This window comes from Thermobia domestica, chromosome 11, assembly GCF_964235325.1.
Source record: "Thermobia domestica chromosome 11, izTheDome1.hap1.1, whole genome shotgun sequence".
NCBI lineage: Eukaryota > Metazoa > Arthropoda > Insecta > Zygentoma > Lepismatidae > Thermobia > Thermobia domestica.
Genome location: NC_137464.1, coordinates 36,748,532 through 36,770,031, shown reverse-complemented (window position 1 = coordinate 36,770,031; position 21,500 = coordinate 36,748,532). Strand labels below are relative to the sequence as shown.

At 37.8% G+C, this 21,500-nt stretch overlaps 1 protein-coding gene across 1 annotated transcript in view; it reads left to right on the top strand.

Annotated features, from left to right (window-relative positions):
- Positions 1-2,040: 2,040 nt before the first annotated feature.
- The window catches only part of LOC145664052 (uncharacterized), a 97,738-nt gene continuing 78,278 nt past the window's right edge, over positions 2,041-21,500 (top strand). The window contains exon 1 of the mRNA XM_081730378.1: positions 2,041-2,273. Coding sequence (XP_081586504.1) covers positions 2,189-2,273 — 85 coding nt within the window. The 5' untranslated portion in view covers positions 2,041-2,188. The remainder of the gene's footprint in view (positions 2,274-21,500) is intronic.

Below are 21,500 nucleotides of genomic sequence, written 5' to 3'. Positions count from 1 at the left end.
ATTTTAATTGAAAATCATGATGTATTTATAGAAAGTGGGCTGGAATTAACTTCCTTGGTTCTCAAAGTGGGATCCGCGGACCCCTGGGGCTTCGCAAGACCTAGCCAGGGGGTCCGCGACACCTAAAAACTGAAATGTGTTGTAATAAAATGGAACTCACAGCTGTTATGCAAGAAGTATGCAACCACAACCTTGTAATGGTTGGATTGAAAATCCTTTCACTAACGCAGAAATCTATGACATACAAGATACGAAGCTCTCTAACACAGAACAAGAACAGTTATTGGAACTATCCTGCGATACTTAATGGAAAAACGTTTTCAAAGAAAATGAACTGTGTAGCTTTTGGTTGCGTGTGCGTTGTGAGTACGAAGAGTTGTCTGATAAGGCATTGCAACATTTGATGCCTTTCCCTACCATTTACTTATATGAGCAGACCTTTTCTACTCTTTGCAGTATTAAAACCTTATAGAGAAATCATCTTAATGTGGAACCGAACCTAAGATTGATAGTGACAAAACTTATTACAGATTTCAATACAATTATGGAAAAACACAAAGAATTTCATCCCTTACATTACTGACCCCACATTTGAGAACATTGTTTATCAAGTGAAAGAAAACATTCATAAAATGAAAGGAAATCTTTGAGTTTTACGTCCCATGGTTATGCAGGTTAAGGTAAAGGAGACGGTGATTATGAGAAATGAATGAAATGGTGGAATGAAGAAAGTGGGAGGAAACGAGAGAACCCCGAGAAAACTCACGCACACGGTGTTTGTCCACCACAAAGTTCACTTGGCGGGGGCTGGGATCCAACTCGGGACCCCAAGCACCAGAGGTGAACGCTCTACCACTGAGCCACTGCGGCCCTAGTTGTCAGGATGTGTACCACGCAGTACATTTCTGCGTACTTTTAGAAGTAATTGAAAGAATAAGCAATTTGCTTAGAAATTCGGGCTCTAATCATCTTTTTCTTTGTTTCTTTCTTTTTCTTTTTCTTTTTAACCATTAGATGTAGAGACATGAAAGTCGAAAGCGGTACGGGATGAAATTCAATTGCACGATTTCAGGCTACATTAGGAGAAGGAATAAAAATCCGTTTATAAATGGCATCAGCATGAAAATAAACTCACCACGCCTTCAGCGCTCGGGTTCGATTCGTGGTGGGGGCACTCGGTCATAAAAGTGTAAAAAGCTTTTTCATGCCAGCCATCCTGAATAAGGTTTTCCAGAGTTTTCCTCATTCACACCAGGCAAATGCCGGGGTGGTACGTAACTTATATGTCCCAGGCCGCTTCTTCCCTTCCCTTCCCTTCCCCCCTATAGTGTGTTCGTCAAGGGACGTCATCCCTCATATGTGACGGGCCAAATGGCCTTAGATGCCGACCAAAAATCTAAATCCTAAAAAATCGCCATGAGATTTTTGTATCATGGTAAATAAGATTCTTGTGAGTCAAATCATATGTTTTTTCTTTCTTTCTTTCTTTCTTTCTTTTTTTTTCGTTGCACAGAAATGCATAAAATTTGGCATGTGTATGTTTCAGTAAAGGCAATACGTTTATCTAATTCAATTGAAGAATTAACATGGATATAACAGAGGAAGAGATAAGGAATTATAAAATTGTTTATACAAAGCATCATCATGAGAACGTACTTTGTTGGTCTATAAAGGTTGTAAACACTAACACTTTTAAAACCGTTAAGTAGTCAACAATTTCCTAAACATAGTTTTTGCGTAAGTATGTTTGCAAGACATCAATTTTTTCAATGTTATTTTTTTTTTAATCAAGGTTCATAGCAATTGTTTCGTTAAAAGCCACGCTAAAATTTCCTTATTCAATAAAAACTCTGTATCAATGTCGTCAGTTTCAAATTAAGTGTTAGAAAAGAAAGAAAGAAATAAACTTCTGACGTAACGGAGCGTTGCTCCTATGAGAAGCGAAGCCGACAAAATCTTCATGGCTAAATGTCACAATCAAGTTCAAAGGCAATTTTACATGAGTTGAATCTAACGCCTATAACAGTAGTACTACTAATAAAAAAATCCTACCTACACTATGTGTACTTTTCATCCCCTCCACCGCGCATGAACATTACATAGTGAGTATAGTAATTTAAAAGGCGGTATATCAAGTGAAAGTGTTAGTACTTCTCCTCTGTCTTTCAAGTGAAGTTTACGCGTATAGATGGCTCTGAGTGTTAGAACAGTCTTTTTCATTCTTTCTCTATTTATCCACTGGTGTACCGGTCAGACCGTTGAACAAAATACAGGTGAGTTTGAATTTATAATTACAGTGTATCTACTTACAAAAAAAAAAAAAAAAAAAGTGTGTGATAAATCTTTATAGTGCACTTAAAATTTTGTCAATAGTCTTCCCCGTTTATTCAAGTGCGACTCCCGAATAAACGGGGTCCGATTTCTGTGCGGGTGGCCCCCGTTCGATTCTCGGTGAAAGTAAATTTACAAGTAGTTTATATTCCATGCTAATACTCTAAGTTTCGTTTATTAGAGTAGGAGTTATAATAACTTTACCTTCTCGATGTTGAAAAGAAATTTGAAATAAATTTCTACTGAAAGCGCCAAAGTCAATTTGACAGATCATTTACGTTGAATTAGTAAATTGGTATCGACAGCAGCCAAAAAATTATGGAGAACAAACCATGCAAATTAAATAGAAACAATTGTGGGCAATCGGCATATTTTAGTGTCCATAACATTTTAGGAGTTAATTGGAAGGCTTATGTGAAAAACAGATTAATGAAGCTAAGGAATATTTGAATAGTAAGATTTTTATTATTATTATATGGGAGGAAATACTATAATCTATATTATAGAATTGAAAGTCATTTTGTGACTCTTAACCATATCTTTCGACCGATCTCGATCGAATTTTTAACTTGGATGTGGTTCTGGCCTGAGAGGGTTTTTATCTATTCACTTTGACGCTAGAACTTTGGGCTGGGGAGAAAGGGGAGATATAAAACAATAATAAAACTTAGTAACTCTTGAACCACTCGACCGATCTCGATCAAATTTTGAATATAAACGAGATTCGAGCCTGGGATGGTTTTCTCATCATTTCACTTTGATGATGCAACATACGGGAGGGGGAGATATATTTAAAAAATGAAAATTAAAGTGACTGTCTATGACTTAACAACTCTTGAACCACCTGACCGATCTCGATCAACTTTTCAACATAGATGTGGTTCGGACCGGGGATGGTTTTTTTTATCACATTACCTTGACGGTGCAATTTAGAGGAATGGGAGATTCATAAAAATGATCAAAAATGACCAATATTAGTGTCGAATCCATAGTTTTCGGGGTGTCTGAGTTGATCAGTGATACTTCTAATCCCGATTACAAACAAATTCAGCCCCCCGCAACTTGAGGGAGGGGGAGAGGGACATACATAAAATGATCAAAAATGACCAATATTAGTGTCGAATCCATAGTTTTCAGAGTTGCTGAGAAGAACAGTAACACTTCCGATCCATTATAAATCCAAATTCAGCCCCGCAAATTGGGGGAGGGGATATATATAAATGATCGAGATCAGAGACCGCTTCAGTATTAGTAAAACGTGACTGACTAACGGAACATATTGCTAATTTTTCTTATTTTAACTCAGCGAAGTGGGTAATTGACTCTAGTTAAATTATAAATGCTGTTGTAAATAATGCTTAAATTCAAATTTATTGTCTGCTTTAGGAAACGGGATGGTTTCACTTTGCTACACTACATTCCAAGATGAAGCAAGGATTTAACTACCTGTCAGGGTACTTTTATACATGGCTTATGAAAAATCCGGGCCCATAGGCCAACTTCGTTATGAGTAAAGATATGAAAATATAGTTGGAAATAGGTCGATTCAATCTAATATGGTGATTTTTTTTTTTCAATTTCAGCAGCCGTTTGGGCTCCTCACTTGGGAGGCGTTCTATGTTAAAATGAGAACGCAACGTTACTAGTTCAGCAGTGTGCTTCCTTGAGCCCTCACTATATCAAAAATACGGTATTGCTGAAAGTGGATTCGAGGCATTCTATGTTCCCTCACATAACTATGTGCAAGTTCCCTGTGTCAATTTTTCCATGTCCTTATGATCCGTTCGAACAATGTGCTGAATTAGAAACGTTAGTCTTTCTTTTAACACATCAATTCTATTTCCAACAATTTTTCTTTTCTTTCCATTTTCTTGTAACTTTATATAACTATAACGGAGTTTGCCTATGACCCCGAACTTTTGATACACCCGGTATATCCAAATTTATTTATAGGCAAAGTAAAATGACAAATTGGGTCAAAATCGTATGCTAAATATTCTGATCAAATACATTCGTACATTGAACTGTCAATATTCTCTCTTCGCAAAAAAATTAGTTTAACGTTCCACGATTATGAGCTTCCCACCCAACCAGGTACATTCTAGGAACGTGCCATTTAAGTTCCATATGTACCGTTTACGTACCTGGTACTTGAAAAATGTACATTTCATATGCATAGCACGTGTCGCTAGGTACGTGCCTTTCGAGGAATTTCTGACACTTGAAAGGTACTTTTACATGCTTCACTGGAATGTGAGGAATGTGAATGGCACATACCCCATGTACCATGGCATGGTTGTGCGTAAGTTGCTTCGTATTGCGACTAGGATTGCCAATTTAGCCACTTTGTGACGAGATCTGGCCATTTTGAGAACGTCGTTAGTCACATAATTTCCAAAGAGCCAATAGTGGCTTTTTAGCCATATGCTTTTCACTTCTATAGCCACTTTCTGAGTTTAGCCACATTGTAATATATTGTGTGTGTCATTTTGCAATTGTCTGACGTTTGATGCGTTCTCTAGGTTGTAACATTCTAAACCCCACTGTCAGAATTGTCCTCATAAAATTAGCATTGATGGTTATATTGTGACGTTACACAGCAGAGAATTAGTTCAAAACCTGTACGTTAAAACTAGACGTTAAATAAAATTTTCGGGAAGACGTAAGTTTAAGTATAAACTAACTCCTTAAAGAAATTCAGCCTGATAATATAGACATCCTTCAGGAAATGTCGCTTTTCAGTGGCAATAAGCTTGAAACCGGTGAAACATCTTTTACTGATTTAGCTTCTTCTTTCACCTTCTGTGGAATTTGAAGATAATATCGACAAAATTGAAAATCAGTGGCGATTATAAATCTTCGATTGAAGAATTTTTGCAAGAAACTAGCTGAACCTGCGCTCTCTACACAGCGCATTATTCGCATATGAGCATATGTCGCCTTATCATTCCTTACAACATCTGTACATGTCTCTTTACAGACACAAGTTAAAGACATATTGATTTAAAAATAGCCAAGGGGTATCATAAAGGGGGATTTTTCGATTATTTTTCTGAATATCTCGCACCGTTTGCAAGATTTGAGCCTACTTCCGGTTGGAGTTTCTAATTCATGTACGACCAGTGTTTTCTTTCTTCTTGCATGCAGTATGTAATAAGCAAATACATTACATACAAAATTAATATATTGTCAGTTCTATATATGGTGCTTATTGGGAAAAACACTCCCCAAAAACGTTCATCTTAGACTGGAGAAATGGTTATCCTTCCTTTTCCATTATTATTTGGCTATGAAACAAATGCCGGAGACATATACAACCGCTATATACAACAGTGTGGTGTTGGAATGTGTAATGATTAGGATGTGATGTTTTATTTTATTTTTTTGAAATTTCAACACTTCCAATGTACCCGTAAAAATGTACTAAAGAAATAGTGCCCATGGTTTTTAAATATTCAATTAGAACTGGACAATCTACATGAAATTTGCAATCGATCAGTGAAAACGTCATCTTTCTAGAGCCTGTAGTTTCTGAGATCTCATTGTCGAGAAACATATATGTGTATTTTAAAAGAGCTCCAAAGATGGCAGCACAATTCATTTGCATGTATTTCGGAGAAGGCTTACTAAAGGCAAAGGCCTTTGAACAATAATTTAAAAGGATAAACTTTGTGAAAAATATTTATTTCAGTAATTTATTTAAACTACACTCTTTTAAAAATATTTGTCTTTGTTATAAACGTGAAATCACAAATAACCGTAAATCAAAGGTTTGAATGCTAAGATTATAGGTTAGAGCTCGGTCGCTCGTAAATGTTACTGCAGTATTTTAATAGATACTTAAAATGCCACACAGATGCCGGAGGAGGGCATATATTTTCAGAGTTAGTTGTTGGGCTTTTTTTAAAAGTACAAGCTTCTAAATTCGAACGTAAAAATGAAGCGTTAATGTTTTAGTATTTAAGTACTCGCACCCCCAGTTGCATAGCACTGCCCTAAGGAACATTACTGACATGCCTAGTACATTCCTGGCACATGCCAATGCCAAGTAAATGTGTCAAGTACATACACGGTACGTGATATACACATAATAGATACATTCCTCGGTATGTGTCATGCACGTACTTTTGGGCGGAAGTAACCTTATTCCTTACATGTGTATTTCACATGATTGCTCTATTCACGTACCTATCATGTACATTCCAATGTACCTCGAGGAACATTCTTTACACATGATCAGTATGTACTTGTGTTGGGTGGGTTTAGGCTAAGGGAGACGGATGATTAAGGCAAATGAATGATGATGGAAGAATTGGTGGAATGAAATGTGGGAGGAAACGGGAGAACCCACGGACACGATGTTGTCTATCACGAACTTACCTGACCGAGGATCGAACTAGAACCCCACGCACCAGAGGTAAACGCTCTACCACTGAGCCACCGTGCCTCGCTGTTAAGTCTAGTTTTCAGAAGCAATCCATCTTTAGATCAAAATCTACAATTAAATTAGTATGTTGACTTTAATACTCAGACAATCTTATATTCGATTCTTGTTTGATTAGATTGGAATTTAGCATCCCTTTTAGCACCGAGGCCATATGAGACATGGATCTACAGTTAAACCTGGAACCCAAACTACCGCAATGCGTTGAAATTTTAATGCTCTGTCACTGGAAATTGAACCCGAGACTCCATAAATGAAAGGTGCATACACCAGCTACTACACCAACGGAAAGGGATCATGTTATTGTCAATAGAGGCAAAAAGGCAAATTTAGGTGAACAGGAGACAAACCAAAAAGATGTTGTGCTTATCTTTGCACTTCAGTTACTTTTTTTTTTTTTTCAATGAGCACCACAAGTACTAATAACTGAAACAAACAAGAAATCACTGTTATTTTACTTTTCGACATTGTATATCAATATTCATATGTAATAACATGATACTTATAGCATAGTACCACTTCGACCGCTCTTGTAGCTACATGGCTAGCACACGACCCGGGTTTGATTCCTTGTGGGACTTCGTGTAATTGGTATTGCACGTTAAGCTGCAGGCCAGTTCGTGTTGAAAAGGTTGACTTCAAAGAACAACCAACTATAATAATCAGTGACGTATGTACGAGTCCAGACTCCCATGAAACCCCATTTTTTCTGGAAATTTATCATATTTTAATATAAGTTATCCTCATTTGGACACCCCTGAAATATTTGTAGTCCTTCCCCTCTCAATAAATTGCTGCGTACGTGTTTCAATATATATTCTTTTAAATATATATATTTAAAAGGAATGAAGCAGTAGTTTCATAACTCCTACAAAGTTGGTCTGTTACATAGTGGGAAACAAATCCACTACGAAACGAAAAAGCGAAACAGGATGTTTGAGATATTTATTAGTAGTTGGCTTATTTACATTGCTGTTAGTTATAACTTGCGTTTAATCTTTTTTTTTTTTAATGTGTAATAGAACTAAAAGTAGTATGTGCATTAGTTAGGATTAAGAGCGTCACAGTTACGGGTATGTGTGTCACTGTCAGGAGTATGTGCATATTTGTTAGGATAAATCAAAGAGCATAGAAACCATATTTTTTTAACATTGTTTTTTTTAAATTTTCAGTATATATACTCAAATAAATAATTTACTTTAGTAGAACATAAACTAAAACTGCACTGCGCCAGATTGCAACAAGATGCATATTTATTTAACGCCATAAAAATGAGATGTTCTCGAAAAACAAGGCATACGAACTTATTCTTAACCATGTTATTTTGCTCATGTCAGCACAGGCGGCGCCAGGATTTAGGTAATGTGGGTGCAGGCTGGAAAGGGACAACACACCCTAACATTGTTGCCAGAACGCTCTGCACTATTGACTCAGCCTTAAGATCTCAAAAATAATCCCTAAGTTGTGCTTAACTTAAAAAAAAAAAAAAAAAAAACTATGATAGCAAGTAACTTGTGAAAGACTTAAGAAGTCACTCGAATATATCCAAACATAGGAAACAATAAATATACATAATTGAAGGGATTATTGTAGGGAATCTGAAAATCGAAGTTAATGTGGGTGCGGCTGTGTATGCCCACTGTGTCGCCGCCTATGTATGTCAGCATATAGTGACGTGTTAAGTTGGATTCGCACTGGTAGAATAGATTTATGGAAAATATTTGAATCCGCTTTCCCTCTTAGGATACTCATTTCAATGAAAAGTGCGATGATAAAAATCCAAAAGATGGTGTGTCTACTACTGTCGTAAATTTTGAAACATTTCCTTTCCCCTTAGAATACCCCTAGCTTGAGAAAGGTACCAATAGGTTATAATAGAAATAGCTAAAATTTTCCGGAATCGGAAATTTCACTTTCCGCATTTCGGAAAAATTCCTGAATTCAGAAAAAAATCTTGAATTCGGGAAAATTCCTGAATTCAGGAATTTTTCCGATTTTACGTTTTGGATTCCGGAATAACTATGTTCCAAAGGTCATTTCAAACGGGCCAGCCGTATTCACGACCCGAGAAATTGTGGATTCGATAAACAATTAAAGTCAACGAGTTATCAACAATTTTGGGCTATATTTGTTTCATTAACCATATTATACGTTGTTGTGTCGCTTTCGTCTTCGACATAAAGAGGTAAATTTGGATTTAAACGGCATCAGAAGTGTCACTATTCGTCTCAGCGACTCCGAAAACTATAGATTCGATACTAATATAGGTAATTTACGGTCATTTTAAATATATCCTTCTCCGCTTTCTCTCAGTTGCACCATCAAAGTGAAATAATAAAAACCATCCCCGACCCGCACCTCATCTATAAAGGTAACCAAGAAAGTTCTGTCGCTTTTTCACCCACCAACTTCGAACATCGATATGTCACCTAAGACGTATCTGAAAGATCAAAAATAGTCCCCATCAGAATAGACGACCTGCTGCCAATGTTCTGGAAGGCCATGGATTCCATTGCGGTTGAACTTGGAGGGTCTTCAAGCGAAAAAGGTATAATGTGCATTTTGCACATCTACTAGCGATTTGAACTGGCGTTCTCTAAGGTGATCGTCCAAGAAGTGAAACAGGTGATAATCGGACGGTGCAATGTCCGGAGAGTATGGCGAATGCAATAGTGTTTCCCATCCAAGGCGTAGAATGGTGTCAAGGATCATCCTAGCCACGTGGGAGTTAGCTTGTCCTGTAACAGGAGGACCCTTTTGCGATTCACAAGTGCTAGCTCCAGAGTTTTGAGTTTTTCTGGAACACGGCTCAACTGCTGACAGATTGCATTGATGCTCTGACTAACTGGTAGCAGTTCCCGATACACGATGCCGCGGGGAGTTCACCAAACACAGAAGAGGACCTTCTTCTGGTGCACTGCTGGTTTCAGCTGTTTTGAAACCGGTTCATGGGATGCTAACCGATGATGACGGCGCCGTGAAGCTTTATACAGGACCCAATTCTCATCACATGTCAACACCCTATCCAGGAATGGCTCCTTCCTCAGACGAGACGGCAAAGAAACACAAGTGTCTACTCGCGTTGCCTTCTGGCCCGAAGTCAAATCAATGGGACCCACCGACCCAACTTGTAGTGCTTCCCAAGTTGATGGAGGTGCTGCCGAATTGTTTCTCCACTCACACTGAATTGTAGTCCCAGTTCCTCACATGTCTGCCCACTGTTCGCCTCAATTGCTGCCTGAATATCTTCATTTGGTACATGTGTTGATCTTCCTGCACGCGGTGTGTATTTGTGTGTTTCGTCACAGTTTTTAAACTTGTTAAACCATAGCTGCACTCACGACACCCTCACCAAAGGCCTGGCATATCTTCCGTCCCGCTGCAGCGGCGTTTGACCCAGATTGAACTCGTACAGCATACACACCGTTATGACGCTCTGTGGAGATCCCATGTTCACTCTGTCCTTACGCTAGTTCACGGTGTAACTGAACTGCCACAACCAGGTAGTATGTTGGATATACTCAGTACCCACAGCAAAACTGGCCTTCAGCTTATCTCCATTCGCATTCAACTCACGGTGTGAGGACCAATTGAACACAGACCTCCACAAAAAGCGACAGAACTTTCTTGGTACCTTTATATGTTGAAAATTTGATTGAGATCAGTCGGATGACCATAAACGTGATCACTTTCATTTTTGTGTACAGCGTGTTCATGAAAATACTATTATAACTTAAAGTCGCTTATGGATAATCGTATTTAAATGAAAATGGCCACGTTTGAAAGAAAAACTCGATTTTTTTATTTGGTCTAGGAATTAATTCGTGCGGGTGGACAAGAGATGGCGCAACGAACGGAGCGTCCCACAGTTCCGTGTATCCACACACGTGTTGCAAACCCCTGTCATCGCGTATCGTTCGTAGTATAGGGCAGTGGATTAAAGCGTCAACAACACCAGTTTGTAGTTAAGTGAACATGGCGCAATTTGTGCCTGATAAAGTGTTTTTGCGGGGTGTCCTGCTGCATTACTTTAACATGCAGAAAAGTGCGACTGAAAGTCATCGTATTTTGGTGGAAGTGTATGGTGACCATGCTCTAGCTGAGCGAACGTGTCAGAAGTGGTTTGCACGGTTTAGAAGTGGTGATTTCGGCTTGGCAGACCAAGAGCGACCTGGACAGCCAAAAAAATTTCAAGACGAAGAATTGACAGCATTGCTCGAGCAGGATTCGTGTCAAACGCAGGAACAACTTGCAGCAGCATTAGGCGTTGATCAAACAACAGTCTCCAAACGCTTGAAAGCCATGGGAATTATTCAAAAGATGTCACATTGGGTTCCACATGAATTGAAAGACAGAGACGTTGAAAGACGAAAAACCATTTGCGAATTGCTGCTTCAACGACAGAGCAGAAAGGGGTTTCTGCATCGAATTATTACGGGTGATGAGAAGTGGATCCATTACGAGAACCCTAAACGAAAAAAGGCCTGGGTGAAACCAGGTGAACCAGGTCCATCACAACCAAAACGAGATATTCACTGTGCAAAGGTTATGCTGTGCATATGGTGGGATATGAAAGGTGTGGTGTACTATGAGCTGCTGCAACCGGGTGAAACTATGAATGGAGAACGTTATCGACGACAATTAATGCGTTTGAAGCAAGCTCTGGCCAGAACACGACCAGAATGGGAGAACAGACATGATAAACTTATTGTTCAACATGATAACGCTCGCCCACATGTCGCAAAACCGGTCAAAACCTATTTAGAAAATGTCGGATGAGAAGTTTTACCCCACCCGCCGTATTCACCAGACGTTGCTCCTTCGGACTACTACTTGTTCGATTGCATGAACAACGATTTGATTGGACAGCGGTTTACTTCTTCAGAAGATATCGAAACATGGGATCTGACTGGATCGCTTCCAAGGATGAGGACTTCTTTCGCCACGGAATCCGTACATTGCCTGACAGATGGGCGAAAGTGGTGGCTAGCGATGGACAATATTTTTCTTAAGGTATTTATGTATTTTGTGTTTGTACTACAGCTTCAATGTGTGCGTACCAACCGCACGAATTAATTCCTAGACCAAAATACTATACCTCATAGATATTGAATGTGAGTCCCGCAAGTGGAGATGCAGACATCAAGACGATATTCCGACTCACGCTTCACACGTTCCAACATATCTGATGAAATAGGCTGGATAGCAGCAGTGATACGAACTTGCACTTCTTGCAGATTTTGAGGCAATGGAGGTTCATAGACACAATCTTTTGCATAACTCCACGAAATAAATCACAGACTGACAAGTCAGGCGACCTCGGCCGCCACTTGTAGAAGACATTATCATCATTTCCGACAAGTACAATCCATCATCCTGGTCATCTGTTCATTTAGATGTTCCAGAACATGTAAATGCCAGTGAGGAGGTGTTCCATTTTGTTGGAAAAATAAAGTCATTAACTTCTTCTTCTTCCAGTTGTGGAAATAACCAATTATTGAGCATATCAAGATAAGTTGGAGCTGTGACAGTGGCTTCTGGGAAGTAAAATGGGCCATAGATTTGACGTTTCGATACAATACAAAAGACATTCACTTTATGGGAGCCTCTTTCAACTTTGAAACGGGCGTGTGGATTCTCCCTTCCCCAAATCCTAACGTTACGCCTGTTCACTTTTCCACTAACGCGGAATGTTGGCTCATCACTGAAAATTATTTTTCCTGATAGTTCTTCATTGTCCTCCATTAGTGCCATAAAATGCTCACAGAAATATAATCGCTTTATAGTGTCATCAGGTTTCAACTTATGCACTAATTGCAGTTTTCCACATTTTGACAGATCTCCCTGAGTTGCCTTTCCTTTGATGATACATATACAAAAGGCCACGATCTACAAAATCACAGCGCCACTTCAAAATTGACGTGTGAGTAGAACTAGGTGACCAGAACTTTTACTTACAAAAACGGGACGCATACGAATCGGAGAAGGTGGGGGAGGGGTGACTTTCACATTGCATTTTGGGACTCAGCAGTGTTTTCAATTTACAAAATACACAAGTAAGAATGATAACACAGTGTTTCTAACTTAAGTACTGCCCAACAGTACTTTTAACTACTTCAACACTCAGAATTCCCACTCAATTCCCATTTGAACCACAGAACACTCAATTCTCATTTGAATATTCAGAAGCTCTAGGCACGGCTGAACCTTCCCGATGAGTGTTGGTACGGAAGAGTGTAGAATTAGCATTGACCATTTATATTTTGAATAATAATTACGGGACACCTGGGTCATGTTTGCTTAAAAACGGGACATTTAGGCGTCCCGTTTGAGAATCAGAAAAAAACGGGACAACGGTTGAAAATAAGGAACTATCTCGGCTAAAACGGGACGTCTGGTCACCTTGGAGTAGAACCCTGATGTTGAAACCTTCGCCTAAAAGCACGCTGAACCTGTAGCAGACTCTGCGTGTTGTGATATTCCAAAACACGCCAACTTCGTTCTTGTGGGGTCGCCATTACTCCTTAAAACTTATTCTTTAATAACAACTTAACACAACGAAAGGAAATAAATTTACGGGACACCTGGGTCATGTTTGCTTAAAAACGGGACATTTAGGCGTCCCGTTTGAGAATCAGAAAAAAACGGGACAACGGTTGAAAATAAGGAACTATCTCGGCTAAAACGGGACGTCTGGTCACCTTGGAGTAGAACCCTGATGTTGAAACCTTCGCCTAAAAGCACGCTGAACCTGTAGCAGACTCTGCGTGTTGTGATATTCCAAAACACGCCAACTTCGTTCTTGTGGGGTCGCCATTACTCCTTAAAACTTATTCTTTAATAACAACTTAACACAACGAAAGGAAATAAATTTACGTTAGCAGATTACGGCATAACAGTACAGGAACACAAAAACTTCCCACGGGACCTCCAGAGAAACCTGCTAAATATCCAACAATGAACCCATAGGCCTATCGACTAGGGTTGCCAGATTTTGTAAACGAAAAACCAGGACACCGATATCAGGCTATTATAAGGTCATGGTTTCTATTCATTTGGTCAGAATCAATTAATTAACTGCCTTTTCTAGGTTACTACTTACAATTTATACACAGTTAAAACAAGTGACGCCTTACAAGGAATGTATAAAGAATGTGAAAAGGGGACATAAGAAGAGCTACATCGGAACATAGCATCTCTTATTCCGAATTCCGATTTGTTGGTTACGACATACCCTCTTATTTATGATTGAAGAGAGACTTTTTTCTTTGTTGCGTTATTACCGGAATAAGAAACACTACCCTAAAGAAAATTTTAAAAATTTAGCATTTAGCAACAAAAAATACATTTACGCTAAAACCAGAACGATAAACAAAAGTAAATCTCTTCATAAACTTGTGCAAGTTTTCCAATATCAAAATTAATAAAGACGTATACCTTCATACCACTGCCACTTCTTGTGCTAGAGAAAGCTGTTGCGGAATTTTAACCTGAAAATTACTGAAAATTTTATCAGATAAAATATAAATCTAAAATTATTGAATGCGTGCACAGCATGTTCAGGATTATTTATCCACACATGGGAAAGTATACTAAAGACAACTCAGTTCTGTAATCATTGAAGTGAGATTTGAAATGAAACTTAGATGTAAGACTACGAATTTAAATGCGACAGATACTCAGGTATCCTTCCATATTATTCTTACAATAGTAACAGTGAACTGTTCGACGAGTGAAGAAAATTCGTAATGTATAAAACACGTAACAGATTTTTCGGAATCTTAAATTAGTTTGCGAAAGTAATATAGCGAATAAAAACTTAAAATAGCTCTTCACAAGAACATGACTTTTGCTATTACACATTTTTTCACCGGTGTAAATTTCTGCTGGCAAAAATTATGGTTTTAGAGGTTTTTTAAATCCCCCCTTTTGCTACGGTAATGTTTGTAAACTTCTAGAACTCTTTTCCGCTGGGTCGTAATGTCCTACAGTACAGGCGCAGTTAGTATGATCCAAAACAAAAATACAGAAGCTAAGAACGAATTTTGTCACTGTACGCCCTGTTCGTAAATAATAATAATAATAAAAGTGGAAATTTAAAAGCACGATTAGACACCTCTTTCAAGAACGTCAAGAAATGTCTGATCATGTAGCAGAATGGAAGTTAAAAACAATACGTTCAGATTAGCTAAAATCATCTCACTATACATTTAAAGCAGTGTTGGGAAGTAACGTAACGCAAGTAACGCGTTACTTGTAACGCGTTACTTTTTAAGTAACGTTTCCTAGTAACGCGTTACATTTTTTCCAAAGTAACTGTAACGGTAAGCGTTACAAATTTTTAAGTAACGTACCTAGTTTGCGTTACTTTTTTTGCGTTACATTTCGGATGAGTAACTACAATATATCTATATATATAAAAGAGAACGTACAAATCCTTTGTGAACTCATCACGCTAATACGGCTGAACCGATTTCTTTCATTTTTGGGGGGTTGTTAGGATTTGGACCCTAGATGGTTTTTATCATATCACTTTAATTTTTAATTACCAGTGTCTTGAGATAATGGACCATTCAAGTCTCCATAGTTCATCATAGGTAAAAATAAACGTATGTATATGCAACCCGCATGACCACGTGACTCGGCGGGTTAACATAAATGACAGGCGCTTGCAATTTGAAAGCGAAAAAGTAAAAATTATCTAAGTAACAAAGTTTATTGCGTTCCGGGGTGACCGCAGCGAAGCGGGGTGAACGCTGCTAGTGTATATATATATTTTTTCGGAAACAAATGTTTCTTTCCTGTAAATGAATTTCTCAGAATGAAACAATCGAGCATGAACTATGTATGTCAGTGACCGACAGTCACAGACACACAGAGAAACAGATAAGTTCGTAGTCCCACTTGCTGTTTTTGGAAGATGAGGACAGCCCCAGGGAAATCACGTGTACTAACCTATGACCTGGAAGATTTTGTCATAGATTTTGACAGCTTCAAATCAATACATTCAGTAAGTGAATTAGGAGTGCAATGATACCGGTAGTCTATTTTACTTTGATTGGTGTTGTTTTTTATAAAGATGGAGAACGAAAATATTTTACCGTTCGAACATTTGGAAGAATACTTTTTTCTTAAGACCTGAGGATGTTAGTGGACAAAATTTAAAAGTAAAGTGTCTGAAGAGACCCGGCGGAAAATATTTATCAACAAATAGGGTGCCATAATTAGCGATTTACAGTAAGGGGTTGATATGAATAAACTGTGTTCTGATGAGCAGGCCTACTTTATTACCAGAAAATAGTTTGCTGATGGTATGTAATATTGGAGTTCTTTCAGATCAGTTTGCTTATCCTAGAGTCCCGTTGATTATAGAGTAGTGTAATGTTTCTCTATATTCTTTATTTTTAATTTTACATAACAACATTGTTATTATTATATAATTAGTTTATCAGAATAATAATAAGCAACCATTTTTTCTAACGCATAGGAATGAATACGAGTCAAGCTAAAACTCGACTCGACTCGAATTCAAGTCGAGTTTCGAGTCAAGTCAAGGGTAATATCCTCGAGTCGAGTTCCGAGCCGATTCAGTTTTTCGCGTCGAGTTTCGAGTCTAGTCGAGTTTGATAAATGGCTCGTTCGTTTTAAGTCTCTTGAAATCATGGCCTGATTACACTGGAAAACGAAAGCCATGGAATACTTTTAGTGTTGCTCACGAGAGGGGACACTGCTCGCATCTCGTCTCGTCTCGATAACGAGACCACAAGAGATTTTTTATAACAAGCTCAGCTCGGCTCGGCTCAACTGAGAAGATGGCTCGAGCCGGCTCACTTGCGGTGAACCATCGGCTCGAGCTGGCTTGGTAGAGATAAGCCATTTGAGGTTAGGCGGTTGGCGAACTGAGCCGAGGGCTCTAGCCGAGTCGGTTGGCTGAGCTGTTGACTCGGCTCACTTCTCGGTTCGGGTCGATAGTGAATGAGCTGTGAGCCGAGCTGCTCGAGTCGTTGACAATTCTAAACCCGGACCGAGCAGTTTTGAAGATATTTGGCCAGTGCCCTATAACTTTTAACAGTGTTTGGCTCGAGCCCGAATACTCAACCTAGACCCTCAATCCAAATTCAGAAGCTCGTGAACAACATCCTTGACTCCTAGATTTCACGACTACCGAGGTTGGCAATCAACTAGTTTTTTAGTATTCAAATACAAACTGCCCATCTTTCTTTTTATATACAGTGTTATAATAATAATAATAATAATAGTATAAGTTGTAGTAGTAGTAGTGTCATTGATAATAATTATACTGTCTTTGGAATATAGTTGAAGAATGTACTCGAAACTACACACCGGATTTGGCTCGAGTCGACTTGGAACTCGACCCCAATTCGAGTCGAGTTGGGGAAATTTTTTCGAGTCGAGTTCTCGGGTCGAGCTCAAGGATGTCAGTTTCTAGTCGAATCGAGTGTCAAAGAAAACTCGCTCGAACTCGCTAGTGTCCAACCCTACAAGTAACGCAGTATGGCATTCTATCAATGTTACATTATATGAAAATGTTCATATATCAAGTAAAAATTTGTCCTTGCATTTACATAAAGCGATTCAGAACGTGCAATAATAATAATAATAATAATAATAATAATAATAATAATAATAATAATAATAATAATAATAATAATAATAATAATAATAATAATAATAATAATAATAATATAATAACGGTAGTAATAGTAGTACGAACAATTGAAGTCATAATTTTTTTCACATTTTTAAAGTTTCGGACCTAAAAGTAACGCGTTAGTAACGCGTTACTTTCGAAGTAAAGTAGCAGTTACTTTTTGGGGGCAAGTAACGCGTTACTAACGCGTTACATTTTAAGAGAAAGTAAAGTAACTTGTAACGCGTTACATTTTTACAAGTAACTTACCCAACACTGATTTAAAGACAGAACAACACATTATCTATATAAGGTCCATAAGCTACTCACATTCAAGTTATTACTTTCGCTTCTGATATTTACTGTAACTGATTTAGAAACCCTGCAAAGATCTCGCCGCTGCGCTGACTTATATAATCAAAGAATTCTAAACAGCTCATTCGATACTTGAATACACATTTAATTATTCCCTCTATTGTTGACGCATGCAGATTATTTCTTTCCTCTGTCCATTGCACATTCATGAGAGAGAATCAGAGCACGTCAGCATTATGCCCAGAAACACTGAAGATAAATTCACAAAACCGGGACAAACAGGCGTCCCGAAACCCTTTTTCGGGGTAGTAAATTCTTTCATTGAAAACCGGGACGTCTGACAAACCTACATATCGACTAATCACAAAATAAACATAAGTGAATTTACTTTTTCTGTGTTTGATACCGTCCATTATTCACATTGCTGTCCATGGTTGACATGCACCAAAAATATTTGAGCTTTTCTTTCAAATGGGACCAATTTAATTTAAATACGATTATCCAAAGCGACGTAACACCACTGTAAAGTATAATAGTATTTTTATGAACACACTATATATATATATATATATATATATATATATATATATATATCCTCCCCCTTCCCCTAAGTTACACCATCAAAGTGATATGATAAAAAGAATTCCAGGCTCGAACCTCATTTATGTTTAAAAATTGATCGAGACAAGTCGGGTGGTTAAAAAGGTATGAAGTCTCAAACGTAGTAACTTTCACTTATATACAGTATATATATATATATATTATATCCCTCTTCTTTTTTTTTATTTTATCTATAAACAAATAATTCACCTCCATGTTTACCCTTTCCTCGTAGCGCTCATGGAATTCTTTCCAAATCTATTGCTGGTTCTTAACGCATAGGCTACTAAGAACTTAATGATGTTGATGTTATTACATACATATGTTTACAAAGCACTTGTTACGTTACGCCATTGTTATATACATAGAAAGTTTCAGAGAGTTCTGGTTTCACAAGTAATTTAATTAAGCCTCTAATATACTTGTTAAAATGGCAAATATGTCCAATGACAACTTCATTATTGAATGAGAGCAAGTTATGAACAGAGTTATAAACAGAAAAGAAAAACATGGAAATAGTGAATAAATTACAACACCTAGCATCATGGTTTTGTAACTCACGATTAGCAAAACAGTGTGTTTCAGAAATATCTTGATCTTTTATTTTCGCAATTACTATTGTATGCTATACATGAAGATATAAAATAACTGTTTAGTTTGTTTAAACAGTTAGCATAGAATCAGGGATAAAAGTGGATCTGAAAAGGGGGGGACGGTATGTAGCGGCATGACGTCACGCCGTTCCCCCTGCCTATCTTTGCCCATTGTATTTTTTTTAAGGAACTGGGGAGACTCAGTACATATTTTTTCGAGGTGGAGGGATGGCGTCCCCCTGCGTTCTCCGCACTTTTACTCCTGCATATAATAAAATAATAGCTCTTGGAGTGGAGTTCACTTAATTAAATAAATAAATGATTAAATTTATTAATGCGCCACATGGTCGGCAAGAGTCTCTTTAGGGATTGAAAGCTTATCGTTTGTCTTATCAGAGGCGCACACATGCGGGGGTCCAACGGTTTCGGATCCTCCTCGCCCCCAAATAAAAAATTTTCTTAGCTCGACATGTAATTGTACACTTTCTTAATAAAACTATACTTGTTTCGCTGAAGAAATGATTCCTGCAGCCTAAAGCTTTGATCTTACACTTCATGTATACTATTTATTTTCTTATAAGAATAATCTATTTCCATAATTTTTTTCTGACGATACAAGTGGCTATACTTAACCATTACCGTACTTATTGTGTTTTCAAGTGTACAATAGCACGGTTCAATACTTCACAGGCATATCTTGTAATATTGAACCCTTTTCAACAAAAATTTCTGGGTACATGCCTGTATCGTATTATCTATCTGTATTGTATGGTTGATCTGTATTTACGTTAGTTGCGCAGATATCTGTGTAATTTTGGGGACCCGATTAAGTATATTTGTTTCGTTATCAGATATCCATGCAAATATATCCATATGCTAACTAACTATATGGCTTATGGAAAACGCAGGTTCAATACCACGTTCATAAAAGCTGTCCACTGACTTCTATCCCTATCCAGTTTCTATTTTGTATTTTATTTCTGCGAGATCCATCTTAATATTATCTTCCTATCTGCGCCTAGGTCTTCCTAACGGTTGTTTTCAACAGTTAATATTCCAGTTAATATTTTGAAAGCGTTTCTGCTTTCTTCCATCCTAGCTACATAACCTGTCCACCTGAGCTTCCTAGATTTGATGACCCCAACAATGTTTGGGAAATCGTATAAATTATGTAGTTCCTCGTTATGAAGGTTCTGCCACTCCGCATTCCGGTTCCTCTTGGGTCCGAATATTCGTCTCAGGTATATTCATATGCTAGGAGGTCTTTTAAAAAAATTAGGGGTCCGCCCTTCCCAGAAATGGCTCCCGTGATTTACGTCCTTCGTCAACATTGATGCTATGTATCAGAGAAGATCAACCCGTTTAGATGTGAAGGCCACTTTTCGTTTTAAAAAACACCTGCAGCCTATTTATCTGTTCACTAGTCGTTAGAGGAATCATAAAACAGTAATACTGATCGATACAGCCAGTATGTTATAGGCTATCTATCACGATTTTCAGGTCGACCGTTGGCCACACGTGCTGTATAGAATGAGTTACAACTTGGAAGATATAATGTCCAGAGTAGCTCAGGCGAAGAAGGCATTTGAAAGAAAATAGAAGCTTCTAACCAGAAGCATCGGCACAGAACTCAATAAAAGGCTGATGCAAGCATATGTATGGAGTGTGCCATTTTATGGATGTGAGATATGGAGACTAGGAGAAGAGGAAAAACGGAGAATGGAACCATTTGAAATGTGGAGCTATAGAAGAATGATGAAAATTACATAGACGGACATGATATCAAATGAGAGAGTGTTAGAAACAGAAAAAAAGAGTATAGATAAACTACCCCATGCCGTAAACGTCGCCAACACCTAGTGGCCCACTTGCTGGTAAATGTCGATCGGGCGATGAGAGATTTCCCTGCTGTCGATCATTATGACTAGAAACAGTATTTTCCCCTCATACTCATCAGGCGAATGTTAGGATAGTTCCTTTCAATATAGATGTGACATCCTTCCAAAATTCGTTCCCATATATTTCAGTGTTAATATTTCCAATGTAAAGGTATCTGGAATCATGCAGACTAATTCATTAACAAATCCACATGAAAAAAGAAAATTGTGTAGTTTTAGCAATGTCATATTGAACCAACATCAATTAAAATATTGTTAAGCGTCAAAAATTAAGACATTTTTTAAAGAATGTGTTATTAAAATACATTAAACATGTTTTTTTTAAAAAAAAAAAAAAGGAAAAGAAAGAACATTAAAAGTGACAGAGACAGTAAAAAATTTAGAACATAAATCAATTAGGTCTAAAAAGAAGTTTGAGGATTATTTTATCCACATTGCTTTTGAACGCAACAATTGAGCGTAGCTTATGTAAGCGTGTAACTTCTTACATAAATGCACTTTGTTTACCAAACACGAATTCAAAAAGTAATCAGATCAATGCTTTAGAACATGTTTTAAGATGCGCTACGCTACAGAAGACGCATCTACAATAATTGTGATGCCTTCTTTTCTTTTTTTTCTTCTTTCTACGCGTGTTTACGTGACAGAAATACTAATCAAATCAAGAT